The sequence below is a fragment of the Hylobates moloch genome, unplaced genomic scaffold, assembly GCF_009828535.3.
Source record: "Hylobates moloch isolate HMO894 unplaced genomic scaffold, HMol_V3 SCAFFOLD_11, whole genome shotgun sequence".
In the NCBI taxonomy this organism is placed as follows: domain Eukaryota; kingdom Metazoa; phylum Chordata; class Mammalia; order Primates; family Hylobatidae; genus Hylobates; species Hylobates moloch.
The window spans coordinates 75755141-75768471 of record NW_026652286.1 but is presented as its reverse complement, the minus strand read 5'-3'; the positions used below and the strand labels follow the sequence as shown (position 1 = coordinate 75768471).

General features: G+C 38.4%; 1 protein-coding gene across 4 annotated transcripts in view; it reads right to left on the bottom strand.

Moving 5' to 3' along the window:
* Positions 1 to 13331, bottom strand: part of DYNC2H1 (dynein cytoplasmic 2 heavy chain 1) — a 388044-nt gene that overhangs the window by 362234 nt on the left and 12479 nt on the right. For all 4 annotated transcript variants that reach the window (XM_032167257.2, XM_032167258.2, XM_058446233.1 and 1 more), the window contains exons 11-12: positions 12043 to 12218; positions 9755 to 9950 (exon numbers count right to left, since the gene is read on the bottom strand). In XM_032167257.2, coding sequence (XP_032023148.1) covers positions 9755 to 9950; positions 12043 to 12218 — 372 coding nt within the window. The remainder of the gene's footprint in view (positions 1 to 9754; positions 9951 to 12042; positions 12219 to 13331) is intronic.

Here is a 13331-nt window from a genome sequence, read left to right as displayed (position 1 = left end):
TTTTTGTTTGAATGAAAATACTAACTTTTCTCAATCCTAAAATTTAAACAGAAAATTGGTTTTTCATCTCCAATAAGGCATTTGTTCATGTGATTAATATACACAATCAACAAGTAAGTGTTAAGTTCCTACAATTTGCCAAGGCATGTCCTGAGGTCTGATTAAACATAGATTATAAAACGTTGTCCCTGGAATCAAGTTCATAATCTCATAGGAAAGAAGGAACTAACTCATTGAAGCATGTGAAGTGTTAAAAAACTAAATTCTTAATTCCTGCACTTCTCCAAATCTGCTCCTTCTTTTTTAAGTATATGCCACAATAATTTATTCTTGTCTCAAACCAAAAATTCTTTGAGATATCCTTAATGCTTCTCTCATATTCCACATCAGCAAAAGCCTATTGCCTATACTCTCAAAATGTATCTTGAATCCAACCACTTTCCTCAACCCCCATCAATTGCATCCCAATCCACACACTCTCATCTCTGGGAAAGACCAGTGCAACAGATTTCCTAACTGGTCTCTCTGCTTCCAATCATGGCCTCCTATAATCTGTTGAAAGCAGCCAGAGTGGTCTTCTTTAAACATATATCACACCTCTTGCCTACAAAACCTAATGACTTCCCAACATACTTGAGAATAAAACCCAAAAATCCCAAAACTATTACCTAAAAACTTTCAAATTGTCTCCCAATATACTAAAGAATGAGCCAGACTGGCCTTTTTACTATTATTCTCACCTAACAAGTGAGGCTTCCTTCTAGAATTCTGCATCTGCCATTCCCTCTCCCTGGAATAGTCTTCCTCTAGACATTTGCACGGTTCTTTTGCCTGCTTTATGTCCTGTCTCTTCTCAAACATTACCTCTTCATCAAGGCATACCTAACCTGACCAGTCAGTATAAAATAGCAGTCTTTGTCACAATATCTTTATTGTTTTATTCTTCTTCAAGGCATTTATCACTATCACTGCCTAACATTGCATTATATATTTATGTGTTTGTTATCTGCCTCTCCAACTGGAATGACAGCTCTAAGAACAGAGCCAAGCAAACAGCAAGCACTCAATAAATGCTTGTTGAATTAATTAATAAATAGAGATCCTACAAGGAACAATGTTGGATGAAGGAGGACACTGTTAACTGTGTTGGTGGAAAAAGGGGCGGTTCAGGGAATAAGACCAAGTGGACACCCTGGGCAGAGTCTAAGGTGTTTAAGGAAACTTAATATCTGTGTCCCCAGCACCTCACAAAATTCTTGGCACATAGTAGATGCTTAAAAAATATTTCTTAACTAATTTTATAGAGATCCTCTTCTTTCCACTAATACATGTAAAAATATACTTTATTTGGTGGGGAAAACCCACTCTACTTATTCTGTACCACAAAAATAGGCCCAGACAAAGTACAATCAAGAAAACCAGAAGCAATAGAGTAGGATATATTCTGTTACAATCTAGCCATATTGCTACCTATCCAACATTCTGCTTTATACACCCTATTCCAGCTAAATATCTGCTCAGAAATAAAGGCATATATAAATAGATTTTCCCAATTGTTCTTCCAGGGTAAATACGAATACCTATGATCATTGATTTTTTGAGCTCCTATTGTGTCAGACTAAATACTTATCATATTAAAGTAAGCAAGCCTCTCTGCTTTTAAGTAGTCGCACGGACTGAAATGATCACCCAACCCTCTGTGTACTTGAGAAAAATATATGTACACTCTTCCAGACTCACATCAATCATGCCTCTGAAAAGACTTACCTGCTACTACTTCTATCCCTACCTAGGAAAAGAATGGAAACTTCCTATCTCTATGCTTTCACAGGACTTCCTAAACATCTGTAATATAGTACTTATAATACATTAAATATTGATCTACTTGTTCCTTACTATATTGAAATGAAACAAATAGGCCGGGTGCAGTGGCTCACACCTGTAATCCCAGCACTTTGGGAGGCCAAGGCAGGCGGATCACGAGGTCAGATCAAGACCATACTGGCTAAAACGGTGAAACCCTAGTTCTACTAAAAGTACAAAAAAAATTAGCTGGGCATGGTGGCGGGCCCCTATAGTCCCAGCTACTCAGGAGGCTGACACAGGAGAATGGCATGAACCCAGGAGGTGGAGTTTGCGGTGAGCTGAGAAGGCACCACTGCACTCTAGCCTGGGCGATAGAGCGAGACTCCATCTCAAAAAAAAAAAAAAAAAAAAAAATATGAGTTCTAGAGTCAGTAATTTATCAAATCCCAGCTTCATAACTTACTATCTATGTGAAACTGGGAAAACTTTGTTAAACATCTGATCCCCAATTAGATCAGTGGTACAATGGGGAATTAATTAAAAATAACATAATGAAAGCATCTACCACAAGGCCTGGTATTTAATGAGCACTCAGTGTTTAGTTTGCTCTCTCCCACTAGACCAGTGATTCTCAACCAAAGCAGAGTATACCTCAGGGAACATTTGGCAATGTCTAGAGACATTTTTGATTGGCAGCACTAAGCAGATGCTACTGGATATACTAGGTGCAGGACAGGAATGCCAATAAAAAACATACAAAGCAAAACACAGCCCCCTAAAAACAGAATTGGTCCAAACTATCAAAAGTAAAGAGGCTAAGAAATTCCGTGCCTGACTATGATAGTAATGTATTCATTTTTATATCCTCACTACGCTATGCCTGACAGAGTAGACGCTCAATGAATCTTTGTTGAATAAAAGAATAAATGAAAGACCAAATATACAAGATACTGTTCCTGCCATCTGAAATATAATAATCAAGTCAAAGAAAAAATGAAAAAAATCAGATACAATATGAGAAGTATTACAATAGTGATTTTCACACTGCCCAAAGAATAAAAATCAACTAAAGAAAGACACAACAGAGAAAGTGAGACTTGTGAATTGGAAATTAAACAATCACACTGAGTTTCCAATCAGAGAACAGATTTCAACGCATGGAGACATGTTCAGATAAAAGCAAAGTTTTATATTACTGAAGCATAGGGTACAGTATGACAGGGAAGTGCATAAGTAGTAAAGGCCAAAACCAGTCAGTTTAGTTGGGTCATGATTAAGAAGGGCCTTGTATGCCACATTATGGAGCTAGACTGTGAGCTGATAATAGTTGATTTTTAGACAAGTGAAATTATGGCAATGTGCTCTTAGGTAGACTGAGAAAATGACTAGAAACAGAAACCATTCATCAACCTGATAATTCTTTAAGACACTGCTCCTAGAAGGCAGGCAGAGGACTCCTTAATTAGAAGGTCCTTTAAAACCCATGCAAGAGTTTTCGGAGCCAAGATGGCCAAATAGGAACAGCTCCGGTCTACAGCTCCCAGCATGAGCGAAAGAGAAGACGGGTGATTTCTGCATTTCTGTTTGAGGTACTGGTTTCATCTCACTAGGGAGCGCCAAACAGTGGGTGCAGGACAGTCCGTGAAGCACACTGTGCGCGAGCCGAAGCAGGGCGAGGCATTGCCTCACTCTGGAAGCGCAAGAGGTCAGGGAGTTCCCTCTCCTAGTCAAAGAAAGGGGTAACAGATGGCACCTGGAAAATTGGGTCAGTCCCACCCTAATACTGTGCTTTTCCAACGGGCCTGGAAAATGGCACACTAGGAGATTGTGTCCCGCACCTGGCTCGGAGGGTCCTATCCCCATGGAGTCTCGCTGATTGCTAGCACAGCAGTCTGAGATCAAGCTGCAAGGCGGCAGCGAGGCTGGGGGAGGGGCACCCGCCATTGCCCAGGCTTGCTTAGGTAAACAAATCAGCCAGGAAGCTCGAACTGGGTGGAGCCCACCACAGCTCAAGGAGGCCTGCCTGCCTCTGTAGGTTCCACCTGTGGGGGCAGGGCACAGACAAACAAAAATTCAGCAGGAACCTCTGCAGACTTAAATGTCCCTGTCTGACTGACAGCTTTGAAGAGAGTAGTGGTTCTCCCAGCACGCAGCAGGAGATCTGAGAACGGACAGACTGCCTCCTAAAGTGGGTCCCTCACCCCCAAGCAGCCTAACTGGGAGGCACCCCCCCAGTAGGGACAGACTGACACCTCACTCGGCCAGGTACTCCTCTGAGACAAAACTTCCAGAGGAACTATCAGACAGCTGAATTTGTGGTCTCACGAAAATCCGCTGTTCTGCAGCCACCGCTGCTGACACCCAGCCAAACAGGGTCTGGAGTGGACCTCTAGTAAACTCCAACAGACCTGCAGCTGAGGGTCCTGTCTGGTAGAAGGAAAACTAAGAAACAGAAAGGACATCCACACCAAAAACCCATCTGTACATCACCATCATCAAAGACCAAAAGTAGATAAAACCACAAAGATGGGGAAAAAACAGCAGAAAAACTGGAAACTCTAAAAAGCAGAGCACCTCTTCTCCTCCAAAGGAACGCAGTTCCTCACCAGCAACAGAACAAAGCTGGACGGAGGATGACTTTGATGAGGTGAGAGAAGAAGGCTTCAGACGATCAAACTACTCCGAGCTACAGGAGGAAATTCAAAACAATAGTAAAGAAGTTAAAAACTTTGAAAAAAATTAGACGAATGGATAACTAGAATAACCAATGGAGAGAAGGGCTTAAAGGAGCTGATGGAGCTGAAAGCCAAGTATCGAGAACTATGCGAAGATTGCAAAAGCCTCGGTAGCAGATGCAATCAACTGGAAGAAAAGGTATTGGTGATGGAAGATGAAATGAATGAAGTGAAGTGAGAAGGGAAGTTTAGAGAAAAAAGAATAAAAAGAAATGAACAAAGCCTCCAAGAAATTTGGGACTATGTGAAAAGACCAAACCTACGTCTGATTGGTGTACCTGAAAATGGCGGGGAGAATGGAACCAAGTTGGAAAACACTCTGCTAGATATTATCCAGGAGAACTTCCCCAATCTAGCAAGCCAGGCCAACATTCAGATTCAGGAAATACAGAGAATGCCACAAAGATACTCCTCGAGAAGAGCAACTCCAACACATATAATTGTAAGATTCACCAAAGTTGAAATGAAGGAAAAAATGTTAAGGGCAGCCAGACAGAAAGGTCGGGTTACCCACAAAGGGAAGCCCATCAGACTAACAGCTGATCTCTTGGCAGAAACTCTACAAGCCAGAAGAGAGTGGGGGCTGATATTCAACATTCTTAAAGAAAAGAATTTTCAACCCAGAATTTCATATCCAGCCAAACTAAGCTCCATAAGTGAAGCAGAAATAAAATACTTTACAGACAAGCAAACGCTGAGTGATTTTGTGACCACCAGGCTTGCCCTAAAAGAGCTGCTGAAGGAAGCACTAAACATGGAAAGAAAGAACCGGCACCAGCGCTGCAAAAACATGCCAAATTGTAAAGACCATCGAGGCTAGGAAGAAACTGCATCAACTAACGAGCAAAATAACCAAGTAACATCATAATGACAGGATCAGATTCACACATAACAATATTAACTTTAAATGTAAATGGGCTAAATGCTCCAATTAAGAGATACAGACTGGCAAACTGGATAAGGAGTCAGGACCCATCAGTGTGCTGTATTCAGGAAACCAATCTCACGTGCAGAGACACATATAGACTCAAAATAAAGGTATGGAGGAAGATCTATCAAGCAAATGGAAAACAAAAACAGGCAGGGGTTGCAATCCTCGTCTCTGATAAAATAGACTTTAAACCAACAAAGGTCCAAAGAGACAAAGAAGGCCATTACATAATGGTAAAGGGATCAATTCAACAAGAAGAGCTAACTATCCTAAATATATATGCACCCAACACAGGAGCACCCAGATTCATAAAGCAAGTCCTGAGTGACCTACAAAGGGACTAAAACTCCCACACAATAATAATGGGAGATTTTAACACCCCACTGTCAACATTAGACAGATCAATGAGACAGAATGTTAACAAGGATATCCAGGAATTGAACTTAGCTCTGCACAAAGTGGACCTAATAGACATCTACAGAACTCTCCACCCCAAATCAACAGAATATACATTTTTTTCAGCACCACACCACACCTATTCCAAAATTGACCACATAGTTGGAAGTAAAGTTCTCCTCAGCAAATGTAAAAGAACAGAAATTATAACAAACTGTCTCTCAGACCACAGTGCAATCAAACTAGAACTCAGGATTAAGAAACTCACACAAAACCGCTCAACTACATGGAAACTGAACAACCTGCTCCTGAATGACTACGGGGTACATAACGAAATGAAGGCAGAAATAAAGATGTTCTTTGAAACCAACGAGAACAAAGACACAACATACCAGAATCTCTGGGACACATTCAAAGCAGTGTGTAGAGGGAAATTTATAGCACTAAATGCCCACAAGAGAAAGCAGGAAAGATCCAAAATTGACACCCTAACATCACAATTAAAAGAACTAGAAAAGCAAGAGCAAACACATTCAAAAGCTAGCAGAAGGCAAGAAATAACTAAAATCAGAGCAGAATTGAAGGAAATACAGACACAAAAAACCCTTCAAAAAATTAATGAATCCAGGAGCTGGTTTTTTGAAAAGATCAACAAAATTGATAGACCACTAGCAAGACTAATAAAGAAGAAAAGAGAGAAGAATCAAATAGATGCAATAAAAAATGAAAAAGGGGATATCACCATGGATCCCACAGAAATACAATCTACCATCAGAGAATACTACAAACACCTCTATGCAAATAAACTAGAAAATCTAGAAGAAATGGATAAATTCCTCGACAAATACACCCTCCCAAGACTAAACCAGGAAGAAGTTGAATCTCTGAATAGACCAATAACAGGTCCTGAAATTGTGGCAATAATCAATAGCTTACCAACCAAAAACAGTCCAGGACCTGATGGATTCACAGCCGAATTCTACCAGAAGTACAAGGAGGAACTGGTACCATTCCTTCTGAAACTATTCCAATCAATAGAAAAAGAGGGAATCCTCCCTAACACATTTTATGAAGCCAGCATCGTCCTGATACCAAAGCCTGGCAGAGACATAACCAAAAAAGAGAATTTCAGACCAATATCCTTGATGAACATTGATGCAAAAATTCTCAATAAAATACTGGCAAACCGAATCCAGCAGCACATCAAAAAGCTTATACACCATAATCAAGTGGGCTTCATCCCTGGGAGGCAAGGTTGGTTCAACATACACAAATCAATAAATGTAATCCAGCATACAAACAGAACCAAAGACAAAAACCACATGATTATCTCAATAGATGCAGAAAAGGCCTTTGACAAAATTCAACAACCCTTCATGCTAAAAACTCTCAATAAATTAGGTATTGATGGGATGTATCTCAAAATAATAAGAGCTATCTATGACAAACCCACAGCCAATATCATCCTGAATGGGCAAAAACTGGAAGCATTCCCTTTGAAAACTGGCACAAGACAGGGATGCCCTCTCTCACCACTCCTATTCAACATAGTGCTGGAAGTTCTGGCCAGGGCAATCAGGCAGGAGAAGGAAATAAAGGGTATTCGATTAGGAAAAGAGGAAGTCAAATTGTCCCTGTTTGCAGATGACATGATTGTATATCTAGAAAACCCCATCATCTCAGCTCAAAATCTCCTTAAGCTGATTAGCAACTTCAGCAAAGTCTCAGGATACAAAATTAATGTACAAAAATCACAACCATTGTTGTACACCAATCACAGACAAACAGAGAGCCAAATCATGAGTGAACTCCCATTCACAATTGCTTCAAAGAGAATAAAATACCTAGGAATCCAACTTACAAGGGATGTGAAGGACCTCTTCAAGGAGAACTACAAACCACTGCTCAATGAAATCAAAGAGGATACAAACAAATGGAAGAACATTCCATGCTCATGGGTTGGAAGAATCAATATCGTGAAAATGGCCATACTGCCCAAGGTAATTTATAGATTCAATGCCATCCCCATCAAGCTACCAATGACTTTCTTCACAGAATTGGAAAAAACTACTTTAAAGTTCATATGGAACCAAAAAAGAGCCCACATCGCCAAGTCAATCCTAAGCCGAAAGAACAAAGCTGGAGGCATCACGCTAACTGACTTCAAACTATACTACAAGGCTACAGTAACCAAAACAGCATGGTACTGGTACCACAACAGAGACATAGATCAATGGAACAGAACAGAGCCCTCAGAAATAATGCCGCATATCTACAACTATCTGATCTTTGACAAACCTGACAAAAACAAGAAATGGGGAAAGGATTCCCTATTTAATAAATGGTGCTGGGAAAACTGGCTAGCCATATGTAGAAAGCTGAAACTGGATCCCTTCCTTACACCTTATACAAAAATTAATTCAAGATGGATTAAAGACTTACATGTTAGACCTAAAACCATTAAAATTCTACAAGAAAACCTAGGCAATACCATTCAGGACACAGGCGTGGGCAAGGACTTCATGTCTAAAACACCAAAAGCAATGGCAACAAAAGCCAAAATTGACAAATGGGATCTCATTAAACTAAAGAGCTTCTGCACAGCAAAAGAAGCTACCATCAGAGGGAACAGGCAACCTACGGAATGGGAGAAAATTTTTGCAACCTACTCATCTGACAAAGGGCTAATATCCAGAATCTACAATGAACTCAAACAAATTTACAAGAAAAAAACAAACAACCCCATCAAAAAGTGGGCAAAGGACATGAACAGACACTTCTCAAAAGAAGACATTTATACAGCCAAAAAACACATGCAAAAATGCTCATCATCACTGGCCATCAGAGAAATGCAAATCAAAGCCACAATGAGATACGATCTCACGCCAGTTAGAATGGCCATCATTAAAAAGTCAGGAAACAACAGGTGCTGGAGAGGATGTGGAGAAATAGGAACACTTTTACACTGTTGGTGGGACTGTAAACTAGTTCAACCATTGTAGATGTCAGTGTGGCAATTCCTCAGGGATCTAGAACTAGAAATACCATTTGACCCAGCCATCCCATTACTGGGTATATACCCAAAGGACTATATAAATCATGCTGCTACAAAGACACATGCACACGTATGTTTATTGAGGCACTATTCACAATAGCAAAGAGTTGGAACCAACCCAAATGTCCAACAACAATAGACTGGATTAAGAAAATGTGGCACATATACACCATGGAATACTATGCAGCCATAAAAAATGATGAGTTCATGTCCTTTGTAGGGACATGGCTGAAACTGGAAAACATCATTCTCAGTAAACTATCACAAGGACAAAAAACCAAACACCGCATGTTCTCACTCATAGGTGGGAACTGAACAATGAGAACTCATGGACACAGGAAAGGGAACATCACACTCCGGGGACTGTTGTGGGGTGGGGGGAGTGGGGAGGGACAGCATTAGGAGATAATACCTAATGCTAAATGACGAGTTAATGGGTGCAGCAAAACAACATGGCACATGGATACATATATAACAAACCTGCACATTGTGCACATGTACCCTAAAACCTAAAGTATAATAATAAAAAATAAAAAAATTAAAAATTAAAAAAAAAAAACCCATGCAAGTAACATGAAACAAAAGAAGGAAGAATAACACTATTTTCCAAATGCTTTTTAGAGTGAAAAGCAATAAACAATAACAATTTAATAAATTCCTTATAGGTTACAAAGCAAATTTTGTAATGGACTCATTTAGCAAAGCATAATTTCACAGCTAGCAGTGCTATTCTATTAGCCAAAATGAATTTTTTAAAAAAGCCTTTAGCATATTCTAGTTTAATGTAATGAACTCCAAATAGGCAGGTATTCAAAAAATGTAATTTCATACTTGTTTAAGAATAATTGCTTGCTTGCAGAATTTCTGTGCAATGTTTGCAACTTGCTGTATTTTGGCAGGAATAACAAAGCCAAGTGCAGAGAGCTGACGAACTTCTCTCAGAAGAATCACCAAACGATCTGAATAATGCACTTTTAGTGATCCATCATTAGAATCCAATTCCATAATTCGACTACTAGCCTCAATACTATAAAACAAAATAAATAACCTGTTAAGTTTCATGTTCTCACTGTTTTGACTAATAAACACAATAGTTTTTACAACTTTTCTGTACATCTAATATTAGCTCAGAGTTTAAAAAAAAACTTTTTAATTATAGCTTTTAAGTTGTGGGTTTTTTCCGTATATTATTTCACAATTCAGATTTTGGAAACAAACTGCAATATCCAAAATGTATCATCACATTAATATTTCAACCAAGCAGTTTTAAAGTAAGAAAAATCAATCTCTTAACTTCCAGCTAAAACTCAAAATTGACATCATATCCACCACAAAGAAAAAATTCTGATTCATTTTCTAAAGGTATCTTTGATTTTTAAAAAAATCAGTGTACTTGCTTCTTTAGTACTTTTATTAAAACATCAATAATAAGGAATATCAAAATGGTAGGAGTAGAGATATTAAAACGTTTCATTCTTCTACCCTTTGTTTCACTACCTAATAATTGTCCTTTTTTGTGTTTCTTGTAAAGGCTATAATAGCAAATATTACTTTGGGGAACTCAAATCAGAATGGATTGTAAAAATGCTGAACTAAATTCAGCAACAGGTATTATGCTTTCATCACCTTCCTTTAGGATTAGGTTTACATAATGCTGCTTTTTTTTTTTTTTTTTTTTTTTTTTTGAGACAGGGTCTTGCTCCAACACCCAGACTGGAGTGCAGTACAGCGATCATGGCTCACTACAGCCTTGACTTCCCTGAGCTCAAGGATTCCTCCCATCTCAGTCTCCTGAGTAACTGGGACAACAGGCAAGCCACTATGTTCGGCTAATTTGTCTTTTGTAGAGACAGGATTTCGCCATGTTGCTCAGGCTGGTCTCAAACTCCTGGGGTTCAAGTGATCCTCCCACCTTGGCCTCCCAAAGTACTGGGATTACAGGCATGAGCCACCACACCCAGCCTCATTATTTCAAATCACCCTCACAATTAAGAAAAATTGCAGGTATTAGAAGGTAACAATGAAAAGCAAAGAACAAAAGTATTCAGCTTACTTAATAGCACATAAAACAAAATATAATAAAAAGTAGAACACTTTAAAATGGCTTAAAATGATGATTTAGCCCAAATTTTCCTATATACAAATAAATCATGTCAGTAAACTATTATGGTGACTCTTTTTGCCTTTATTCAGGATTGATCTTCAAAGTTAGTTTGTATATACCAGCATTTCCCAAAATATGTCCAAAAACCCACTGATGATTCTATGGACAAAAAATAGGTCTAAAAAAAAAAAAAGGGCAGGAGGAGGGGGTTTCAAAGCCTAATGAGAAACGCTGTGTGGAAGGAACAAAGTTAAACAAACTTACTAACAGCAGATCTCAGACCGTTGGTATGCAACCATGCTAGTGGACCTCCACTGAAGCTCTAATGATAAAGTATGCAAATTTTCCAAAATTAGTTGGCTAAAGCACTGTTTTTTTTTTGTTTTTTGTTTTTCTTGCCTGGAGTATCTCTCATGTTTTAGGCTCAAAGTAGAAGGAGAAAGAGCTAAATGGCATAAAGTTATAATCATTATGCCCTAACACCCTTCAGTTTCCTCTATTTTTCCTCCAGAGCCAGAATTATAGATTTAAATCCCCGTTAGAATTAATAAGGTTAACTCATTTATACATTCAATATAGCTCAATAAATATTTACCAAAGCCGTATTATGTGGAGCACCATGAAGAAATACTCCGTCTCAAGGAGTTTAAAAATAATACAATTTTACAAAACTGCAACATTGTTTAAAGTGTATGTGTGCGTGTGCATATAATATTAATGTAAACAGGTAGAAAAACATATATGAATACCAATAACAAAAAAACATGGGGAAAGACTAATCCTAAAATGGGAATCCATAATTCTGGGGAACAGACAAGAGAAATAAGAGGGAGGCAGTTAACTAAATCATCAAAGTTTCCAGCCTTAATGAATTAAAAGTTGATGATCAAAAACAAAAAAAAATAGAGGAGGAGTAGCAAGTTTGGAGACAGGAAAAAGATAATTAATTCCCTCTGGGTATTTGGATTAATAACATATGGTTTTGGATTTTACAGTTTAATATATCTATACTTACCACAAACCAGATCTGGAATCAGATAAACCTGATTGAATATCCCTGGACCAATCATCAAATTGTTCCTGTTCATATAGTTTAAGCTGGTCTAAGAGATCTTCGGCACTTCGATGGAAACATCGAAATCCTGACAAGTCAGATAAAAGAGCCTCTGCAATCTTGATAGTATCATCTACCTTAAAAAGTCAAATTACACATATGTACATTATTTAAATTCCAAAAAAATTAGCATAAAGTAAGGAGTCCCCTTCTCTGATCTGTGATTCAGAAATTATTTTACCTTTCATCTATAAACAGTGAAACAGAAGATTCACCAAAGAATATAAAAATATCAACCCCTATTTTGCTTCTGAATTATACAGCTGCAGAATAGCAAACACAAGAGGATAACCCATACAAGGCATAACTCCAAGAATAAAATGGAGGGTAAAGGGAAAGTCAGCCCTCAAAATATCTGTGCCCCAGTGATTTTCAGAGGAAACTCTGGGAACTTCAGCATTACTCCTAAACATGTTCAGTAATAATTTCGGCCCTTAGCAACATGCTCCGATTAAAAGCTCAAATAGTAATTAGGCCAAAGGGAACATCAATTAAGAGACATAAATGCCTTTCCTCCACAACTGTACAGAGAACATTACAGCACCCTGGAAAACTGATGGACAGAAACATTAGGCAGAATATATCAGAAAATAAAACATCAAAAATACAAACCTGAATAAGCAGAAATGTCGAATATGCTGGCTTTTGTAATATTCCATGAGGTCTTGCTCTTACTCACAGACTATAATCAATTAACATTTATTGTGCAAGTCTAATGCAAGACACTGAACCACATACTAGTTAGTAAGTCCATAAGAGTCTTAGGTCAATTTTAATAATATTAAAATAATAGTCGTTTAAATCTATAAATTGCTGTCACTACCTTAGACCATGCCACAATTACCATTTACCTTTCCTTTAACTTCCTTTCAACCTAAGTGATTTGGTTACATAAACATACTTGCAGGTAAGACTTTGCAACTACTAAAATTTTACAATAATTTTTTTTGAGATAGCATCTCTTTCTGTCGTCCACCATGGAGCACTGTGGCACAATTACGGCTCACTGCAGCCTCAATATCCCAGGTTCAGGTGATGCTCCCACCTCAGCCTCCTGAGTAGCTGGGACTACAGATGTGCACCACCATGTCCAGCTCATTTTTGTAAACAATAATTTTTCTTTTTTTTTACTCAGTGTAAAGGATGCTTTCCTCCTGAATACAGGTATTTCTTTGGAACAACTGCAATTG